Raw genomic sequence first — 19,465 nt, forward strand, 5'->3', positions numbered from 1 at the left:
ACAAATGAATAGTAACAATACTTTGAAAAGTTGATGTACAAGGGGGGAAGAGGAGTAAAAGAAAAAATAGAAGCTGTTGTTGGAACAAAAAAGCAAACAGAGCTTTTTTGGATGAATGATAAGAAAAAAACGGTTATGGTGGTAAAATAGTAAGTTGTTGTAGATGTTTACATGTTGAGTGAGTGGTATTATTGCGATGGGGGGAATATTTGACAAATAGTTGGGATAGAAAGTTCAAATTTTAGGTGTTACGCACAGGTTTCCCTGAAGCGTAGCCACTTTGACGTCTGGGTGGCATTGGAGGTCGTACAGGTGAAATGGCTCCTGAAGCAGCTTGTTTTCGCTTTTCTTTGTCAGCCACTGCGCCTGGTGCTTCAGCAGCAATGGTGACGATGTTCCCTCTTTTGTGGCCGTCTGGTCCAGGTGGTACAATGACGTGGTGGATATGTCGGTCGCCGGGTGTCTCCAAAGTGCATCGATCTACATTCGCCAACCAAGGGTCTTGTAACACTTCTTCCAAACTACACCGTTTGGCAGGATCCACTTGAAGAATTCGACCCAGGATATTTCTGGACTCTCGAGGAAGAAGCTTGAGTAAACGATAAGCACCTTGACCAGAAGGGTTGATGAAAGCCTTGAACGCAGCATCATGCGTTGGCCGAGGAATACGCCAAGGGAATCGGCGTATACTCATGCATACAAAGATAATGCCGCAAGACCACACGTCGTTCAAACAAGCGTCATAGGATGGTTGTACATATTGTTCAGGGGCTATATACGGATCAGAACCACAAATCCCTATTTATGCATGGGTGGGTGATGAGAATCAGCAAGTCATGAAATATGTACTAAATAGCGTTGATTACGTTACCTTTGCACATGGTCACTTTGGTTTCAAAGGGGTGTCTGAACACGCAGCTACAGCCAAAATCAATCAATTTGACAATGCCTAAGCCATCGATGACCAGATTGTCAAGTTTCAAGTCTCGATGAGCGATGCCCATGGAATGGATATATTCGACTCCGCTAAGAACTTGTCGCCAGCAGCACACAATTTCTTCTCTTGACATCATGCCGCTCATCACCACGCTGAACAAATCGTTGGGCGCATACTCCATAATTTCGTAAAACGAAAGGCCTTCTTGAATAATATCCAGGGTTTCAATGACATTAGTATGGTGTAATGTTGAACCAATACAAAATTCGGCAGTGACTTTTTTCACGTATTCCTTTTCAGTCTCGGTAGGATGTCGCTTTCTGAACTGTTTGACAGCAAACGTCTTCTGATCAGAGCTTCTTCTGATCAGCCGAACCGAGCCTCCGGCGCCTTTGCCTATAAAGCGGCCTAGGGTAAATTTGGTTTGGGTTAGTTTGAGGGAAGAAGTTGAGTGGGAATGGGTTAGATTCTAGCCCGCCCATGTACATCCTATATTAGGAAATTGGCAAACACAAGATAACAAAAACAAACTCACCCCACTTCCCGTATTTGCCCTCCAGATTATCATTGAATTTGTTGGCAAAGCTAATTTCACTGCTTCGGCTGTTGGTGGTTTTGACACTAGCTGCATCATCTGAACAAACGCTTTCCGCGCCGTCTCTTGATGTGACGGTATCCAGCGTGCCGCCGAAAAATCGTCGTAATTCATGAAAAATTCCAGGGGATTTAGGTGAACTTTCACTGTGATGGTAGTGCGTTGTCTGGTAATGGAGGTTGTATTCAGGCTTCTTGAATATGAATTGCGACGGAGTAGGGGGTCGTATGGTGAGAGATGATTTGGGCACTGGGCTATTTGACTCGGTCGATCCATACGATGATGATGGTGATGAAGGTCGTGAGTAATAAGGGGGGGTTTCTACATCCCTTAGTTGAGGTTGAGATGACTGGCGCGGAGAGGAGGAGTCCCTTTTGGATGTAGAGAATGAAGATGCGGGAGTCTGCTGATAACCCGTTTCGCGAGGAGACATCGATGGGGGAGAGTATGAGGTAGGTCGTTGAGATTGCTTGCTTTCATCACTGCTGTCCTTGTCATCCAGATAGCTATGGGCTTGAATCAATTGTGATCGAGGCCGGCCATGATGATGATAGGGTGGAGGACGATGAAAAATGGGTTCGGCCGTTTCAAATGTGGGAGAGAGGTTGGCCGGTGACAGTGGAGTGGGTGATAGAGTTGTAAAGTCGAGATTGTGTTTTCCAAACGTCGGACTGTTGGGAACACTGGTATCCGGAGTAATGGGTTCGAAATGCTGGTGATGGAGAGGGACTTGTTGTAAGATTTTAGGTGGTGATGCAAAGTTGAGACTTTCAAAACAAGGGTTCAGCATGTCGGCTGCGTCAGCGAGATGCTTATTAGCACTCTCAGGCATTGAGTTATCTTCCATGCCAACCAACCCTTCTTTGATCACAGCAAAGAAAAGAGGAAAAGAAGCGGATGAAGAAAAAAAAAAGTCGGAGGCACAAGGAAATCCAATCTTTTCGTTTTTAAAAAAAAATAATAATAATAAAACCAATTATAATAACAAAAAAAAAGTTCGATATAAAAAATGTCACGTACTCTTCCGTAATCTTCTGTGTGCTGACATGGAAACCCAACAGCTACATGTAGATACATCAAAACATCAAATAGAACAAGCATGTCATGACATTCTAATGATGACAGTCGGGTATGCGTTGTGTGCATCATTGTATTCATCCCCCCGCTCGTCTTTTCATTCCATCCAGGTTACAACTGCGACCTCCAATTCGGGCCAGTGGGACAAAATGGTCCGCACTGACTTTAGAAAAATAGAATACCAACATATAAATACTTGGGATCGCTCTGTACTCATGACTTATTTGGGACCAGTGTACAACATGCCAGCAAAGGCAGCTTGAGCGAAGGAAATTCCTCCATTTTCACACCTTGTCCGCTCATGTTTTTTACGCAGTCCCTTCAGCGTGAGAGTATCAAACCTTCAGACTGGGCCTGGATCGTTTAGTTCGGAAGGTTTAAGCTAGTTACACTTTAGACTGAGAAACACTTGGCTAGTTAAAGAACCATTTTTTGGGATGAAACTTGGTATTGGCTAAAGAAAAACAAAACACACTCGTTGGTTTGGGAAAATCAAAAAGAAACATCCCAATAGTTCACAACTTGGCTGTTTGCAGTTTTTATGACCCATATCAATATATCACGTGTTTCATACAAGCCACTCCTTCTTGGTCAGGCAGATGCAAGCTCTGGTTGGGTGAGATTCCTCTGCGAAGGAAGAAAAAAAAAATTAGGCTGCTTCAGCTTGTTTGCTCCAAAAACAAACCTTAGTCATTCTAACGCTCCACCCATTTACATTGCTCTTTTTTACTTAATTGCAACTTGTTTATATTATCAAACGTCCTCAATGCTCTCTTCAGTCTACCATTGAATCGCTGAAACCAATCTTTCCTCTCCTTCTGGTACACTCCGACTTTCTTCGGCCATTCACTATCGAAACATATAATTGGAATCTCTCCTGGTTACTGCAATTTAGGCTATTCTCCCGGCAACCTCTTTGATAAGCGTAATCTTCTTTTGGTTTTCGAATACTTGGTGTATACCCCCCTTTCAGCGCTCAAAACATTCCATTCTTGTTCCATCAACTCTATTGCGCAGCTCATGGTCGCTCGACAAGCTGGTAGAACCCACACTTTTTACTTCATACATCCCGCCACCAATAAGCCAATTGCTTTTGATCGAGCAAACCAGCCTTTACTGGAACGACGCTATAAGCAACTAAATGATCCCGATGTATGGCATGCAAGCCATAGAGGTTTGTCGGACCGTGCACACATTTTGGTACAGGATTCTTATTGGCCAAATTCGGATGCGGTGACCGTCGACTTTCATAGAATGTGTGTTCACGCTCCATCAGAGGCAGGCGTTATGGAGAAATACAGGATATGCAGAGTCAAGTTGGATTGGGACCAGGAAGATATGATCAAGGCGTTACAAGAGCAGACCCCGCGTGACTCTATGATACGTGAGCACAGAGACAGAATGATGCTCATGGATGTTGATAGGGATGCTCCTATTGATGGCGTCATCACACCCTCTCAAGGATCCTCCTCCTATCCAGCATCGCTAGGTCTTGCCCAAGTTAACCCGGAACAAATTTCAGCGGAGGAACGAGAAAATGCACAAAGCCCACTTCCAAGTCGAAGGCCGAGCACCATGTATGGAATCGCCAGGAGAAGAAGTATGTTACTAGCAGCTGGACTTGGTAGTCAAGAAAGCATGCTCATGCATAGGAGACATAGCCAACAAGCTATGACCAACGCATCGGATGCTGGATCATCCTCATCGCCCATGTCGATGATAGCTAACAACAGCACGACGCCCACGGCCGAATCGGAACCAGTCACCTATCGAAGTGTGAGAATCGACGATGATGCTGCAGTGCAAGTACTCGTGAGTCGTATGCGAAGAGCCCATCATCAAAGAAACTCGTTAGCGCAAATGCAAAGGCAAACCCTTCGCCAAACGCCTGGCAGTAACAATTCTAGCGTCAACAGTAGCCCCATCATGTCACCTAGTTTGCAGCAAACAGAATCACCGTCTTCCACGTTATGGCATAGACGTCTTTCTTTGGCTGCTAGTAATTCCTCTTCATCTTCATCATTGCGTCAATATATGGATCGACGTGTGTCGTCACCCAACAATTCCGCCATACGCAATATGATCATGAACGAACTGGCTGCTGTTCAGCAGCAGCTTCATACACCTCCGCTGGTGTCCAGTCCACGACTGCATTCCGAAAATGAACATGTTGCCCCAAATCAAGTTGAAGCGACCAGAACTTTGGAAGATGTACCACCGTTTCGCCCAGGCGAAGATTCAACGCTGAGCGATTGAAAACTCCCCTAAATTTATATTCTGATGATTTTCTCCAATCCAATCGGACGTCTTTTATGATCCATATTCTCTCCGTTCCTTTTGCGAAAGCAACCAAACTCTGGCGATCATCGATACAAAAAAAAAAAAGATAAACTACTGTACATCCCGCCTTCCTTCTTTTAGTTTCTTTCAGCAACTGTCAATAATCCTCTTTATTCCTCCTTTACGATAATCGCCTTTTTTCTGTATTTGATTTTTTTTATACTGTCTTCGAATTATGATGAATAATGGACAAAGGTTTTTATTTTAGGTCTTCATTGGTTTAAGTCTTGCATCCTTCTTCTTATTATAATGAGTGCGAAAGAAATTAAGCTCAAAATGCATGCATTTAGGGTAGGGTGGAAGTAAGTTTCGGGCTGAGGGCTATCGAAAAAGCATGTCACTACCGAAGATAACCAAAGTAAATACAGTATCCATTCTGAAAGTCATCCAGGATGAATGATGTCGGTACTCGGTATACCATGAATTGTTCGTGCAGTGACGTGAGGAATTCGAGATGGACTGTGTCAGAACGAAGCTCTTGCCCTAGCACGAAACACGTCCGCGTCGCCTTGACACCGGTTTCCTGGAATCTTTGTATCTTGTTTGTATCACTGAACTGGCAAATATCCGACAATGTCTTCACCAGCTTTCCTGTCAGTGATTCGTGATACACACAGTCACTGGCCACCACCCAGTCCACAATCTCCTTTCGCAAATCTTTGGAGATGGTGTCTCCCCAGAGCAGTTCGGCCACTTCAGTATTGGATTTATCGCCTAGATTGCGCCGAATGTTCTTGACCAGCTGAGGAAGCATTTCGTATTGATCAGTGAGGATAACTTGCTTCACCAACGAGGCCAGCGTTATTCCCAATAGACCGCATCCTGAGCCCAGCTCCAGGACCTTGGTTTCAGCTGGGTTTAGACCGAAGAACTGTTGGTGTAGTGTGAACATGTTGGATAGCATGATGGAGCTGTCCCACAGCACACTGCCAGTAATGCCGCGCTTAGATAGGAGTGACTGATTTTGCATTACTGTGAATTGAAGTGGCCGGTGGCCCTTGACATTTTCGACTTCAATCTCCACCATTCCCTCTTTCTGCTTGACAGCGTGATTGTGTTTCCATAAGGACTGATCGCTTTCCGAGTATAACTGGAAGAGCTCTTCGTAGACGTCTTCTACCAGAGTAAACTCGCTGTTCACGGTGATTGGAAGAGGTAACGTGTCTGGATCTGTCTCTTGAGCCGAGAAGCTCATGGTGGTAGCAGTTTAACTTCTCGGAGTTGAACACTGCGGCAATTTTGATCGAAATTTTTTTTGACGGCTGTCTTTTTCACGCATCAAGAAAAAATTGCAGGTACAAGTTTTCAATGTTCACAAAATCGCACGTAGACAGGCAAAAAAAACAGACAATAGTGATATAGTATGATAATAATGATGTAATAAATGTATATTTATGAAATTGAGATGGGGGATTGTGATTTGGCTAAATAATATGAATTGCTAGATGCATGTGTGGATAAATGATAATGGAATGCACTATGGAACAATGAATGATTTGTGATAGATGTTGGCCTGGGCCATAAGAATGAACGTGGTTGTGGTGAGTTTCCTCCCTCATCCTATTAAAGTCTAATGCAAGTGTAATGTATGTCTTGATTTTTTACATCATGGCACCGTAGAGAGCCTTGACAGGGATATTGACAGCAGGGGCCTCCTGGTTAGATCTCTTTTGAGTCTTGGAAGTAACGGTCTTCTTGTTGGCCTTCTTGAAGGAAACGATCTTGAGAATTCCGGGCATATTAATGTGTTGTTGTGATTAAGTGTGTATAAGTAGGGTTCTCGATAAGTTGCCCTGAAGTATTTATATTCTTTGGTCTCCACCGAGCCATGGACTTTTTTTTGCGGTCGCTTACTTCAGATTGCCCGTCACGACTCCGACTGTTCTAAAGGACTGTGCCTCTTCCTCTAAAGGAAGTGTACACGATCAGGGTGCCTTGTTGTATTCTATAGAGCATACGAAGAACCTTTGTATCAATTGCTGTATATTTATTTTATCTACGTCACCAACTAGTACTTTTGACGTTGAGGATATCTACGGGCTAGACTTACTGTTTGGCAGTCGATGCTTAGTGATCGTCCGCACGGTACTGCATGCCTAAAAAAAAATTTGTCCCGTTCCAGGCCAAAAAAAAATCCGCTGGCTATGACGTTCGCGGACTCTCAAACACAGTGGTAGCCGTCAATGTTTTGCACCGAAAGAATCAAAAATTTTAGCATGCTTAAAGCAGTACTATCAGTGCTCGAGACTCCATAACAAATACGTAAATAACATTGATAAATGGATCAGTTGCCACACTTGTAATATATCAGGTACCATAGAATACTGCGCAACCAAACTTTGGATATTCCTGTTCGAGAGGATGGCCCGTACCTTCGGCTTTGAGTGCTTTTCGCCACTTCAAATCTGTCTCAGCGCTACCAAAAAAAATAGTAAAAAATGTCGTTTACAGAATTTGCTTGATCCTTCGAAAGAAACTTTTCGAAGCCTTGAACATCATCCTGACGATGGCGAACTGTGCTGCACGCAAAACAAGATCGTTTCAGGAGGGGTGCCCCCATCAGCTTTTTCACTCCTGTCAAAACTCTACTGGGGTGGAGAACAGTAACAGCAGAAACTTGCAGCCGCTTCCCATCTGGCCCCACGTACCCTCAATCCCATCATCGATCTATCCGCCACACATATTACTGCAGTTATCGATGAACATGCCCGTATTACATACTACCTCCTTAGAAAGTAGCATAGTTTAATCAACCTGACGACGTTCTCTCGCAGTGCAGATTTATCATCAACCCAAGTGGCTGATTGCTAAGTAACGCGCGCGGGAATGTGCGCTGTTCCAATACGCAGGCAGGTCAGAACAAAAAATGTTTGACATACCAAATTATATTGACCTTGTTTGACAGCAAATGATATCGTTTACCGTCTGTTTCCACCAGTGCCGACAGAACGCCATCATGACCATGTAAGTATGCCACTTCACCCTGTGTTCGTAAACAGGTTGAAAGTATCCGTTCTTGCATAGAGATCGGAGATTGAGAAATCTGCGTCCTCCTTTGTTGCAGCATACTATATTTTTGAAAGGGGGAATTTCTCGTCCACAATAAGAACATTTTTGATGCCTCTAAAGTGAATCTTGCTTTTTTAAATGGCCTTTCATTTAGGTTTGGGCTACATACTATCATTGATGCCCGGTACTAAAGCGATGAAATTGCTCGTCCGTCGTAAATTAGCTATTGCCTTTTTATTGCTAGAGCTTGGCATGTACGATAGATGAGGAGGTTAGGGCAAATCTGAGGAGGGTCCACTTTGATGCACAAGGATGCTCTTGCGGTTCCCAAAAAGAATTTAGCGATTAACGTTATTTGGTTCCAAACAGTATTTTAAGGATAACTGTGTTTCTTCACATTCACTTTTTCTCTTGCCTCAGCATCCCTACTTTTTTTACTACTTTTGCCGCCTGTACAACAACCCAAAAAAACAGCTATAGAGTAGCCTTACATTGGCAATTGTATCCTGCTTGTTGTGCTCTTTTTTGTTTCTTTTAAAAAATACCCCTCTCATACATTCCACGACATTAAATGTTCCAGAAATCTATATCCATTCAACTGGTTGAACCAGTTGTTTACATTCGTGGCGGCAATTCTAATGTTGTTCAATATAACAACATAATTCGCGGGTTCGTTGTCGTGCACAGTAGTCGGCTTACGGTGATTCAGGACATTCGCCTTAGACTCGTTGGGGTGGCGAAAACCCTATGGCCAGAAGGTATAATCAACCAGACAGCCACGCAGAATGTAGCATATAATCTCATACTTTTATTTTTTTGGCAACAGGAATCGGCGCTGATGGAAACCAAACATACGACAAAAAACGGTTCATAAATCAGTGCATTAATATTGACCTTGGCAATGGCAATGACTCTGATAGACTATACAACATATACAGCGGCTACAATCGATTTCCCTTTGAAATGTTCATTCCTAACGATGTTCCAGAATCCATAGAATGTGAACTCGGATACGTCGAGTACCGACTGATAGCATCAATGCGTCGACCTCGGCGATTTCCATTATCAAGCGAAATCGTTGCCGAAGTCCCAATACAACTTATCCGATTGCCTGTGGACGTGTCAGTCTCTGGAGAATGCCCAGCTGAATCTATTTCAATTTCAAGGGGTCTTCCAGAATTTGGAGAGTACAGTATCACCATTGAGAAACACATTGTCAGTCCAGGCACCACCTTACCTGTGTCATTGCGCTTTTCATCGTTGGTTCCCAAAGCTCGGATAGAAGGCGTCACTGTCAAGATACATGAGAGATGCACGATAAGGGCACCAGAAAAGGGCGTAACTCGTATCATCAATCACAAGATTACATTGCGAAGAACAGATCAAGTTTCACCTAATCTAGGCATCAACATGGATGATCTTCGCGGAGCACCCTGGGAGGACCGAATATTTTATGAAGTACCTGATGATCGCAAAATACCACTTCATCCTTCAACATCCTACAGAGATATCAATATAAAACATTGGATACAAGTACTGATCAAAGTATCCATACCGAACCCAAATGAAGCCGAAGTAGCATCTCGACCGCTTTTAGTTAAAGAAGTTATGCTGGATTCAAAAATGTGGGTGTTACGAGCAGGGGCTACTAGTGAGGATTTTGTCACCTTACCGCAATATTCAGAAAAGATTCAAGGGGATGACTTGTGTCTTGTGTGGGGCGATTTGCCAGATTATTCTCAAACTGTCATGCCGAACCAGTCACCGACCAACAGCATCCATTCCTTTCTGGATTTTGCGAAGCCCACACATATTGGGAAACGAATAACGTCCATCATCAGACGATGTAAATCGCACGAACAACTTTCAGATTCAGCAAAGGAGATACCTGAAACGACCAAGAATGCAAGGTTTAGGCTATCCTGCGTACTACCCAATTTTAACCACCCACCGGAACCAAGGCAATCAACCAGTAGCGATAGTCCAAGGCTGAGTGAATCACTCTTATGCCGTCTACAATCCGCAGACTTATTATAGAGTCGCCCCAACCTTATAATTATTAACCAGCGCACGCAACGTCAACAAATACTTTGCTTTGGAGACCTGGTATACGTACATAGCATATATATTTTATAGAAGGGATTTTTCATTTATTTATTTTCAATCAGCGAGTCTTATATAATTTTTTTTTTTTCTTTGTTTAAACTGATTTTCCTGTAAATTAAAATCTTTTTCTAATGCTGGCTCACCGGAATGCAGCCACCAGCATAGCATGTCGTTTCTTCAATTCCTTATACCGTCTACATGCTAGCAAGCCAACTATATCAGGGAAACGGTGTTCGCACACATTGCCGTCCATACCCAAACGATCTCCGAGTCCAGGGGATTCGGTGATTCTGGCCATGTCTGGAGGTGTCGATTCATCCGTGTCAGCTATTTTGCTTAAAGAGCAAGGATACAAGGTACAGGGGGTCTATATGCGAAACTGGGATACGTCCGATGAACGAGGCGTTTGCACCAGCGAGGAAGACTATCGTGATGTACAGTCGGTGTGCGACACTTTGGATATCCCTTGTCGGCGAATCGACTTCACCAAAGAATATTGGAACCAAGTTTTCCAAAAGACGCTCGACGACTATGAGCGAGGGGTGACTCCTAACCCAGATGTAATGTGTAATCGAGAAATTAAATTCGGTGCCTTGCTGGAGAGATGCATGTCAAGTAGTCCTTCTGCAGCAGGTGCAGAGACATGGTTCGCCACCGGCCACTATGCGAGGATAGATCGTTCAAAAGGTGTCACGAAATTGTTGCGAGGATTGGATGCCAGCAAGGACCAGTCATACTATCTCTCTGCTGTGGGTGAACAGGCATTCAGTCGAGTCATGTTCCCTCTCGGTCACCTGCCTAAAACTAGAGTGAAAGAATTGGCACTGCACCATGGTTTGGATAGTATTGTCAAGAAACCAGAAAGCATGGGGATATGTTTTGTTGGGAAGCGAGCCAAGTTTGCTGACTTCTTAGCGCAATACATACATGCCCCACCAGGACCAGCTGTCGACTTACATGACAACATCATTGGACAGCATCGCGGACTTTTTGCTTATACCATTGGTCAAGGAGCCCATATCCATCATGGAACAGAGAGGTGGTTTGTAGCCGGGAAGGATGTCGCCAGTAACAAGCTTATCTGTGTACCTGGTACCGATCATCCAAGTTTGTTCGCAAATCGGCTGACTGCTCGAGATTGGATTTGGATAAACGGCGAGCCTCCAGAATTGAGCCAAATGAATGGCTGTCTTGTTTTGGACGGCCAAGTTCGATATCGACAATCGTCTATCAAATGCACGATCACGAAGACGAGTGAAAGTCACTATGATGTCAAATTTGTATCTTCAATACGAGGAATTGCGTCAGGTCAGAATGTGGTTGTTTGGAACGGTGACTGGTGTCTAGGCGGTGGCATCATAGACACGATCGACACCCCTACCTTATAGATGTAATGTAAATAAATAGATAGAAGCAGTATATTGTGATACCTTTTGAACAGGGGCCCTTTCAGCTCGGTACTCTTAGATGCGGTGAATCATTGTGTTGACCACAAATCTTTCATGCCTTTTAAATTCCTTCCATACCTATGGCGCTGCCAGGATGTGGAGCATGATGGAAAAATCATGTCACTGCTATGATGCGTATATGCCGTGTTTGAACGGCCTGTTTCCCAACTTTTCAACTTTTGAACAACTTTATGTCACGGTGTAACAGACCGTTAAGGTTTTTCCAAATTAACATGGCAAATTGAATGACCATAGCAAACACTTTTAAAAATATACAAAAAAACCCTGTATAAAGAAAGAGTCCTTTCGTCGTGAACACCACGACCATGCTGAACGTACCCTCAGGCGTATTGCATAAATATTGAGTAGCATAAACGTAATGCTTACAGAAGTCAAACCAAGCTTGTTTCGCAGCAACCTCTATATAATGCAGACGTCCAATCCTCAATTCGACTTTACAACTTGTTCACATCGTCTAAACTATGAGCTCACACGGAAACCAAAACCCTGGTAACTTTGCCAACCGTTCAAAGGAGGAAGTCAGAGAAATCGCCAAGAAGGGAGGACAGTCTAGCCACACTGGAGGATTCGCTTCCATGGACCCAGATAAGCAGCACGCTATTGCATCCAAGGGTGGTCAGGCTTCCAGTGGAAAATTTGAAAAAGGTAGCGAGAGAACCAAGGAGGCCGCACGAAAGGGAGGCGCCGCACGCGGTGGCCAGAAGGAAGAACAGGAAACTGAATGAGACCTCGAGGTCAGGCCGTAAAGCAGGAACATGCTTCTTATAAGCTATCCCACCAAAAAAAAAAGTAGTTCTTACTTTTCCCTTCATGACTGTCAGTCCCTTTTTTTTTATTTACGTTCATCAGTTCTATTGAGTTCAAAATTCTATCAATTTTAAATTGTCACAAATGAAATAAATGGCTAGCTGTCAAGTTGACCTGAGTGAATCATGCAAACCGCTTAAATGCTGAAAAATTTTCATGCTTTTGTTTATTTTGAAGGAACGATTTTTGAGTAAGTTTAATAAATTATGTAGTGGGTGAGCTCTTTTCAATGCATACGTTGAAGCAAGGTAATCGACGTGAGTACGATAGGATGACCTCACTCGAATGTAAGCGAGAGTACTCTGATTGGCAAGGTGCCAAAAAAAGGTGTGGGTACGTTGCCAACTACCGGCTGCATTATGTGCATTTGGCCACAATTATTCACACGCCAACCTGTCGAGTGAGTGCGTTAACTAACTTTAGCGTCGGTCAGCCCCACTCGGAGGATACTCGTTAAATATATCCAAGTTTTTCTCCACATCTGTGAATGCCCAACTTGTTCTTTTGGTTTCATACTATGCTCCTCTCTGCTGTTTTTGTAGCAACTTAACTATTTTTAGGGCCTCTAGGGCAAGGAACATTTGAAAATATAGGCACCACAGGGCTATTAAGAAAGCCGATGTGACAGACTAGCGGAGTGCATAGACCAAATATAGCAGGAATGCAAGTGGTCTGATAAGATGAAGCGATATAGAAGGAGAAAAAAAAAAAGCAGCTTACGGCAAGAATTTCATAGCCTCAAATTTCTGCCTTCAATGCAGGCTGCAACGAGCGAACATAATTCACCGTACGCCACTTACAAATGATGCATAAAAGTAGGGCACCGTCCGCTGTTGAGCAATGTGAATTTTTTTTGGGATTTTACTCAGTGAAGTACTAGTTAGCTTCTTTCAATTTTAATTCTATGTTGCTAACTCATAGATCATAAAGTACAGAGTTGCACCCAGGTTGGCTCATTAAATGCCATTGAAGCTACATCTGGAACCTCCACGGGTGTTTAACCCAAAACCTGAGACGCTGTACTATAAAAAGATGAGTGACTGTCATCCTCTTCACAATTTTTCTGACATGGCAGGTTATCATAGATAAAGAGACATGTCAGCTATAAGTCTAATAGACGAAATGTACCGCTTCTTCTTATTTATGAAATAAAATAGTATATACTTGCTAAATGTTATCGACTGCTTTTGCCAAAAAAGCAGTCGCTTCGCTAGCGCAGTTGGCAGCGCGTCAGTCTCATAATCTGAAGGTCACCAGTTCGATCCTGGTGTGGAGCATCTATCTTTTGGTCATTTTCATTTTCTATCTTAAATTATTTTTTACTACAACACACCGATTCCACTTCAAATAAAATATATATTAGCGTTTTTTTTTCAAGTAGAAATCAAAAAATCTCTTGGTAAGGCCTATGTAATGGGGTTGAACAGCTTTGGTGATGTGAGGTGACGTCGATCTCCGCTTGAACTGCGAGATGCGGAAGGGGGGAACACCGTCACGCACTCAAGTTCTTGGAAAGCAGGTTCCGGGAGGGGAGCTTCAGCAGTTTTCTAGATTTTCCAATGCAACTTCAGTGCGTTACTATGACGGCACCCATTGAAGAAGAGCTGACAGCCACTGAAGAGAAAAGCCTGAAAGTCAATACTCGACATTCCCCTGCTAGACCTTCCAGTCTTCCTGACGACGCTACGCTGACTCCGCAATCACTTTCACCACACAACAGCACCATTGGTCCATCGCATGCTTCATTCAGTGACCATGGCGACCTGCAGAACTCTCAGTCCGGCCATGTAGTCGCATTACGGTCACCACGGATGGAGCCCACTGGTAGCCAGGGGTGGGAAAACCGAAGCCCTACCTCGGCGAAGCATGAGGAGGGGCCAACTACCAAACATGAATTGGACGCTAGCGATCAAGACCGGACCGAGCCCAGTAAAAAGCGACGACTTGATGGAACAGACGATATAGAACACACCGAGGCTTATGAGGAACTGCGTAGGGGTGCCTTCCAAGCCCTACAATCAATAGAACAGGACTTTGCTAAACTTCGAGAGAGGTACATAATATGTCTTTTTTGTTTGAATGCAGAGCATTCTTATATATACATACTTACATCCATGTCCCTGAAGGTTGTATCATGAACGGCTAGCCGAGATAGAAAAAGAAGTAGTAGCTATCTCGACGGGAAAGCATCCAACTTATGCTCAAGCTATGTCAGAAATCGATAGCAGGCGAAAGAAGCAGATGGAGCAAGTCTCTGAATGGAGACGGCATAAGAATACCGATATTCATCGGCAAGTGCAAAGTTCTCTTCGGTCAGCCCACGTAACTTTTCTGGTAAGGCATAAGTGGGTTTGCATAGCGGAGGATGAAATCTTTCAGCGGACTGTGCCATTAACCTTAATTGACTTATTTGCAGGCCAAACGGGCGGAACTACGTAGATCCGTGATGGACAGTATTATGAATCAGAAGCAGAAACTGACGGATGAGATGATGCTGTTTAACAGTACAGGTAAATTGGAAGAGTCTAGCAAATAACCCACTCTATGTATCCTACTGACGTCCTTCACCAGCACCCACTTTGCCCAGTGAACGCATCTTGAAGCATAATAGAGAAAGGACTTTGCAAGAGAACAAGGACACACTGGGAATCTCGACCACGGTTGGGTTTCCAATCAGCATGAAGCCGTCTGGCTATGAGGAAGCGGAGACTGAATCGGACGTGCGAATGGTAAAGTGGAATTTGACTTTTTTTTAAAATAGGTGGGTCGTCATTTATCCCAAGAAAGTCTAACACATGCTGTCAATAGATACAACGAACGGAGACCAATGAGAAGAGCAAACTGAGCTATATCATTTGAAAGAAGAACTCTCTGCTGGTCAATCACCTTACACCATGTTCTATTTTCGACCTCTCAAAGGACGACTCCAGGATCCTCATTTGATGCTGCTGGTCCAGTCCAACCTGTACTATATTTTGACTCTATGGGAGCTTCAGTCACCTATCTTTTTTTTCTTAACTTTACGGCATGTTCTCTGCTGATTTGGAGCAGGCCCCACGCAACCGAATCTGTACTGGTTTACAGATTGCTTTTCATACCAAGAAAACTCGAATCTAAAGTTATCTCATACCCCAATTAAGCAATAGGCACTTTATGCTACCCTTCGCTACCAAAATCACTTTGCTAATAGTTGTTGTTTCATATTAAAGCTCTACTTTGAACGACTTGAAGTCTGCACGTGTGGTATGCATGTTGTTTCAAACGATCTGTATTAACGAAAGATGATGGGGAATAGAAAGTTTTACAAGGAATAAAAGAGGACTGTAACATGAAAGAAACAAGGAGAAAAGCACAGCTTCTTCTTCATTTTATACATTCAGTGGTAACCGCATGACACTGTCTCGATGGCGGATGGCGTAGAGGAAGCATGTCACGGAATCAGCTTCCTTGACAGCTTGGTTCACAAAGTGCCTTGATATAGCTTGAACCAACTCTTCCCTATCAGCGTTTTTGCTTCTCGTTTTGATCTTGTAGACTCTCTTGTATTTGCGCAAGACACTGGTATCCACGGTATCAAAGTCGATTGTTTGGAACTCCTTGGTAAGGGCGGCTGGTTTAGTTCTCTTGTCTCTCTCTCGTTCTCTGTCCGTAGCATGTCTTAAGGTAGACGTGGACGACAAGTATGTAGCGGATTGCTGCTTTGGTTTGGAATTACCCATGGCGGAAAAGAAACAAGTGTCCGAACGAAAAGCTTTTTCTGCTGGTCCAAAAATGGGGATCAACCGTGTCCTGACTGAGCTTGAAAAAAGCAATCTTTTTCCGTCAAGCATTCAAAGTCCGTCCATCCAGTATGTCATATGAGAGTTTCTGCTCTTTGGAATCACATTTTGAAGACACTGTTGCATGCAGACTACCACTTGGGTTATTCCTTCCGTCAGTAAGTACGTTCTCATTAAAAATACAGCCGTTATTAGCCATATTCATATTTTATTGGTAGATAAAAATACAACCCGCTTTACTCCATCCGTAGCTAAAGGTCGCCGCCATTCCGCTCCAGCCGCTAGAGCAAAGCTTTCCAACACCAATAACGATTTGAGTACGAAGAAGGGGAAGAAAGGCAATGAAAGAAAACAAGAATTGGAGACTATGAGTGAGCCTGAATGTAATTAGCGAAACTTTTATTCTCATCATTATGACAAAGGCTGGTTACTGCGGTGTAGCCAATGAGTTTATCCATCTAAAACTTCTTATGACTTTTTCTATCATTAGTTGATTCACCCAAGGTTGCTCAGGCGTCCAATGTTGGCAATGGCAGCCTATCATTTCCCAAACCGATACTCAAGCGCACGGTTCAGGGGCAGCCATCTGCACAACCGCATTCGAGAAAGGTTCGATTTCCGTCTCCCGATATTGAGGTGGTTATAGCCAAGCAGAAGGCAAGACGAAAAACAGGCAAGTATCAGGCGCAACCATTTGGATGGATGGCTAAGCGACCAAGACGCAAAGCAAGACAAGTAGACATTGATCGTCTACTAGAAGAGGACAGCACAGAGGAGCTCTGGGAGGATATGGCAGGCGAACGACCAGAGGATGGCCAGAGTGAGACGAAGGCAGCTGGTGAAGAAGCGGTCATATTGACAGAAAAGTAAGTACAATGCCAGGCAGAACTGTCTGTTGTTTTTCATTAACTAACCATGCATGATGGTCTCCTTTTCACTACAGCCCGTTTGCTCCGCAGGTCAGAATGATAAACGGGCGGTTTGTCCTTGACACTAGCTCTACTTTTCGAACCTCCATAGACTCTGAAAGCACTATGGAGATTGTTGATGAATAATCCCTTTCATGCTATATACATAAGTTCTACCCGTATAATTTCGTTTATCCCACTATATAAATTTGTTGTATTCCCATTTCCCCGTTTTTGCAGTCACAGGAGCGAAATCCCATTTGTATTCATCCACTTGCCTTTCTGGTCGCTAGGTTGGAAAGGATCATTCTTCTCATGGTGAACATGCTTTTGTCGAGCAACATTACGACTTGGGAATCACTGGGATCCATAGTCGAAAAGTACTCGGTTCCCTTGCGTCCAGGGGCCGAAACAGACTTTTCAGATTCCATCTTTGGCGCTTGGTACCTCATTCACTCTTTTCTGGGGTAATACCCTTTCTACTCCCTTATAAGCATTGATTTGCTAACGGCTGCATGTAGGTTCGTTTCTCCAGCGCATCATGCCTTTGAATTCGTTACATTTGCGCCCTTGTGGATCTCTGCCGGTCTTTTCTTTGCCTGGAGAGCATTTGGCCCACAGTAAGTACACACCTCAGCAATTAGGTTGGAATTGATCTAAATATCAAGATAATCTACAGCACCAAGGCATTCAAGATGCTGACGACCTTTCAACCTCCATACCCCCCGTCTTCAACTGAGATCGGCATCCTCGTTGTCTTAACGTTATCGTTTCTAGTCACCGTCATCCATAAGATCGCTTCCAACACCGTGATGTTCCTCCTGCAGCCTTGTCATGTGAGTGCCGGTCTTTTGATAGCGGTGATGATGTGGCCCGACAAGCGATCACCTATACCACACTTGTTGTTGAATGTATACTTGCATACAGCCTGGGGGTAGGTTACCATAGATCCACCCCACACCATGGGGTCTGCACTACCTGCAGTCCAAAAGCATGTGTTATTAAACATTTACTGTAGAGCTATTGCTGCCCTTCTGTTTCCGGACTTGCGAGATCACGAGATGCTCGGTGAAGTGACCAACTTTTTCGTCGGTAAGGAAAAATGTGGGACTTTTTGGTGTCTTTTTCTCTTTCACTCCGTTGCCGCTATGTCATATCGGAGATTCATTTACCGAATTACCTTTTTCCGTGATTTTCAGAGCACGGCTTGATTCTCATTGCTCCAGCGTATTTGCTCTACTCGAAACGATATGTTGTGATGCCGGCATCACTTGATATGGCACTTTTCAGCTTCTTCCTGTATGCGTTTTACCATTGCCCAGTGCTGCAAGTATTAGCATTACGAACTGCGTAAGAGCAATCATGATTATCGGTCTTCATAAGACATTGTCTCAGATTGATTAACACATTGTGATTCGCAGCTACAATCTGAATTACGTCCTAGTTCCTCCATCACGTAAGTTCAGTGATGCTGCAAAGTAAAAGCCTCACATATCTAATAGCCCATTCAATTACATAACAGTTACCATTCTAATTGAGCTTGGCCCATGGTACCGCATCACCATGTACACTATTGCACTCATATCCATGATGGTCACCCGCTTTATTCTTTTTGGACTGTACCTTGCGGTGATGCCTGAAAAGCGTCTTTTCAATGTGAAGAAGGAAAAGAGCTTATAGACAAGGCAGAGTATATCTCGGTATACATGACCTCCCCTTGCCCATGTTTCATTAATAAAGGTATAAGAATCTATCCTGGAGAGCGCAAATGTATGACGACCTGCGTTACATAACCATTCTTATGTAAGAATACAATAATTTCAATGGCACGATAGAAGGGCAAAATATGCTTCCTACATTGTCGATACATTCTTTAGAGGACACTACACGACGTTACAACAGAGTCTCCTTATATGGAAGTATCTCATAGTAAAGACAGCTTGTTTATCCGTTCAACTGTCCCTTGTTTTCCTACTTTAAGTGTTCTATTTTTTTTTTCTGTGCTCCTCGTTGTCCTGCTATGTTGCCTTTTCAGCCAAAAAAAAAGATTATTATATACTAAAAAGTGTTGTGTCGTTAGACTTTGTGCGATGATCGCATTTTTTCAAGTGTATCTCGATCGCATGTTTATATTGCCTGGATGGCTACTGCTAAAGTATTTGTGTGTGTGGACAATGTTTGGCAATGTTGTGCGATTATCGCCAATATATACTCGCGAAACGAGTGGCTCCTATGCTTATTGTCAGTATGCTGAAATAGAACACGCGGCAAAACTAGGGCAGCCATGTCCTTCAGATCATCCCCTTGTAAATTATATCTCCAAACTGCATTCTCTACATTTTACCCCTGCATAGCTCCAGCACCATAGACTGCCTGCCTGAGTTCCCTTGTCGTCCCCTTAAGTTTTATCTCGCTAGTGTCGCTGCAACAAAGACAAT

At 43.6% G+C, this 19,465-nt stretch overlaps 10 protein-coding genes and 1 non-coding gene across 11 annotated transcripts; 8 read left to right on the forward strand and 3 right to left on the reverse strand.

The window, feature by feature from the left end:
- Positions 1-4: 4 nt before the first annotated feature.
- Positions 5-2,431, reverse strand: K450DRAFT_262122 (uncharacterized protein). Its single transcript, XM_051592420.1, has 3 exons — positions 1,473-2,431; positions 872-1,345; positions 5-798 (listed from the first exon to the last, which is right to left on the reverse strand). Exons 1-3 carry the CDS (start codon positions 2,377-2,379, stop codon positions 242-244), a joined length of 1,938 nt encoding a protein of 645 aa, XP_051440374.1. The 5' UTR covers positions 2,380-2,431; the 3' UTR covers positions 5-241.
- A 1,083-nt stretch (positions 2,432-3,514) lies between these two features.
- K450DRAFT_262125 (uncharacterized protein) lies at positions 3,515-5,170 on the forward strand. The gene has a single exon (XM_051592421.1). It carries the CDS (start codon positions 3,630-3,632, stop codon positions 4,863-4,865), a length of 1,236 nt encoding a protein of 411 aa, XP_051440375.1. The 5' UTR covers positions 3,515-3,629; the 3' UTR covers positions 4,866-5,170.
- Position 5,171: 1 nt separating this feature from the next.
- Positions 5,172-6,167, reverse strand: K450DRAFT_262126 (uncharacterized protein). Its single transcript, XM_051592422.1, has one exon. It carries the CDS (start codon positions 6,142-6,144, stop codon positions 5,290-5,292), a length of 855 nt encoding a protein of 284 aa, XP_051440376.1. The 5' UTR covers positions 6,145-6,167; the 3' UTR covers positions 5,172-5,289.
- Positions 6,168-8,649: 2,482 nt separating this feature from the next.
- On the forward strand, positions 8,650-10,072 carry K450DRAFT_303599 (uncharacterized protein). The gene is made up of 2 exons (XM_051593796.1): positions 8,650-8,716; positions 8,785-10,072. Exon 2 carries the CDS (start codon positions 8,922-8,924, stop codon positions 9,993-9,995), a length of 1,074 nt encoding a protein of 357 aa, XP_051440377.1. The 5' UTR covers positions 8,650-8,716; positions 8,785-8,921; the 3' UTR covers positions 9,996-10,072.
- Positions 10,073-10,122: 50 nt separating this feature from the next.
- Positions 10,123-11,504, forward strand: K450DRAFT_262129 (uncharacterized protein). Its single transcript, XM_051592423.1, has one exon. The coding sequence runs from the start codon at positions 10,196-10,198 to the stop codon at positions 11,450-11,452; it is 1,257 nt and encodes a 418-aa protein (XP_051440378.1). The 5' UTR covers positions 10,123-10,195; the 3' UTR covers positions 11,453-11,504.
- A 490-nt stretch (positions 11,505-11,994) lies between these two features.
- On the forward strand, positions 11,995-12,219 carry K450DRAFT_154306 (uncharacterized protein; the record flags this gene model as incomplete). The annotated part of the gene is made up of 1 exon (XM_051583958.1): positions 11,995-12,219. A coding segment is annotated over one exon (225 nt), but the record flags the coding sequence as incomplete, so codon positions are not given.
- Positions 12,220-13,544: 1,325 nt separating this feature from the next.
- On the forward strand, positions 13,545-13,617 carry K450DRAFT_t107. Its single transcript has one exon. It is a non-coding gene; the product is annotated as a tRNA-Met (tRNA).
- A 59-nt stretch (positions 13,618-13,676) lies between these two features.
- Positions 13,677-15,060, forward strand: K450DRAFT_262133 (uncharacterized protein). Its single transcript, XM_051592424.1, has 3 exons — positions 13,677-14,393; positions 14,467-14,674; positions 14,757-15,060. The coding sequence occupies exons 1-3, from the start codon at positions 13,900-13,902 to the stop codon at positions 14,874-14,876; spliced, it is 822 nt and encodes a 273-aa protein (XP_051440380.1). The 5' UTR covers positions 13,677-13,899; the 3' UTR covers positions 14,877-15,060.
- A 471-nt stretch (positions 15,061-15,531) lies between these two features.
- On the reverse strand, positions 15,532-16,101 carry K450DRAFT_262139 (uncharacterized protein). The gene has a single exon (XM_051592425.1). The coding sequence runs from the start codon at positions 16,057-16,059 to the stop codon at positions 15,709-15,711; it is 351 nt and encodes a 116-aa protein (XP_051440381.1). The 5' UTR covers positions 16,060-16,101; the 3' UTR covers positions 15,532-15,708.
- An 89-nt stretch (positions 16,102-16,190) lies between these two features.
- Positions 16,191-17,258, forward strand: K450DRAFT_262142 (uncharacterized protein). Its single transcript, XM_051592426.1, has 4 exons — positions 16,191-16,277; positions 16,338-16,502; positions 16,610-16,985; positions 17,063-17,258. Exons 1-4 carry the CDS (start codon positions 16,244-16,246, stop codon positions 17,172-17,174), a joined length of 687 nt encoding a protein of 228 aa, XP_051440382.1. The 5' UTR covers positions 16,191-16,243; the 3' UTR covers positions 17,175-17,258.
- A 114-nt stretch (positions 17,259-17,372) lies between these two features.
- Positions 17,373-18,824, forward strand: K450DRAFT_262149 (uncharacterized protein). Its single transcript, XM_051592427.1, has 7 exons — positions 17,373-17,470; positions 17,549-17,647; positions 17,723-17,961; positions 18,046-18,119; positions 18,227-18,377; positions 18,449-18,483; positions 18,550-18,824. Exons 3-7 carry the CDS (start codon positions 17,723-17,725, stop codon positions 18,705-18,707), a joined length of 657 nt encoding a protein of 218 aa, XP_051440383.1. The 5' UTR covers positions 17,373-17,470; positions 17,549-17,647; the 3' UTR covers positions 18,708-18,824.
- The last annotated feature ends 641 nt before the right edge of the window (positions 18,825-19,465 follow it).

Source organism: Umbelopsis ramanniana (genome assembly GCF_025399195.1).
Source record: "Umbelopsis ramanniana AG unplaced genomic scaffold K450scaffold_93, whole genome shotgun sequence".
NCBI lineage: Eukaryota > Fungi > Mucoromycota > Umbelopsidomycetes > Umbelopsidales > Umbelopsidaceae > Umbelopsis > Umbelopsis ramanniana.

Excerpts from the sequence above, each read along its gene's own strand:
- K450DRAFT_262133 (XM_051592424.1), top strand. The coding sequence starts at position 13,900 with ATGCAACTTCAGTGCGTTACTATGACGGCACCCATTGAAGAAGAGCTG. Across the intron at positions 14,394-14,466 it reads TTTGCTAAACTTCGAGAGAG|GTTGTATCATGAACGGCTAG; the intron begins GTACATAATATG and ends ATGTCCCTGAAG. Across the intron at positions 14,675-14,756 it reads CAGCCCACGTAACTTTTCTG|GCCAAACGGGCGGAACTACG; the intron begins GTAAGGCATAAG and ends ACTTATTTGCAG.
- K450DRAFT_262149 (XM_051592427.1), top strand. The coding sequence starts at position 17,723 with ATGCTGACGACCTTTCAACCTCCATACCCCCCGTCTTCAACTGAGATC. Across the intron at positions 18,120-18,226 it reads AGTGACCAACTTTTTCGTCG|AGCACGGCTTGATTCTCATT; the intron begins GTAAGGAAAAAT and ends CGTGATTTTCAG. Across the intron at positions 18,378-18,448 it reads GTATTAGCATTACGAACTGC|CTACAATCTGAATTACGTCC; the intron begins GTAAGAGCAATC and ends TGTGATTCGCAG.
- K450DRAFT_262142 (XM_051592426.1), top strand. The coding sequence starts at position 16,244 with ATGCAGACTACCACTTGGGTTATTCCTTCCGTCA. Across the intron at positions 16,278-16,337 it reads TTGGGTTATTCCTTCCGTCA|ATAAAAATACAACCCGCTTT; the intron begins GTAAGTACGTTC and ends TTTTATTGGTAG. Across the intron at positions 16,986-17,062 it reads GCGGTCATATTGACAGAAAA|CCCGTTTGCTCCGCAGGTCA; the intron begins GTAAGTACAATG and ends TTTTCACTACAG.
- K450DRAFT_262126 (XM_051592422.1), bottom strand. The coding sequence starts at position 6,144 with ATGAGCTTCTCGGCTCAAGAGACAGATCCAGACACGTTACCTCTTCCA.
- K450DRAFT_303599 (XM_051593796.1), top strand. The coding sequence starts at position 8,922 with ATGTTCATTCCTAACGATGTTCCAGAATCCATAGAATGTGAACTCGGA.
- K450DRAFT_262122 (XM_051592420.1), bottom strand. The coding sequence starts at position 2,379 with ATGGAAGATAACTCAATGCCTGAGAGTGCTAATAAGCATCTCGCTGAC. Across the intron at positions 1,346-1,472 it reads GGGCAAATACGGGAAGTGGG|GCCGCTTTATAGGCAAAGGC; the intron begins GTGAGTTTGTTT and ends AATTTACCCTAG. Across the intron at positions 799-871 it reads CAAAGTGACCATGTGCAAAG|GGATTTGTGGTTCTGATCCG; the intron begins GTAACGTAATCA and ends ATGCATAAATAG.
- K450DRAFT_262139 (XM_051592425.1), bottom strand. The coding sequence starts at position 16,059 with ATGGGTAATTCCAAACCAAAGCAGCAATCCGCTACATACTTGTCGTCC.
- K450DRAFT_262129 (XM_051592423.1), top strand. The coding sequence starts at position 10,196 with ATGCTGGCTCACCGGAATGCAGCCACCAGCATAGCATGTCGTTTCTTC.
- K450DRAFT_262125 (XM_051592421.1), top strand. The coding sequence starts at position 3,630 with ATGGTCGCTCGACAAGCTGGTAGAACCCACACTTTTTACTTCATACAT.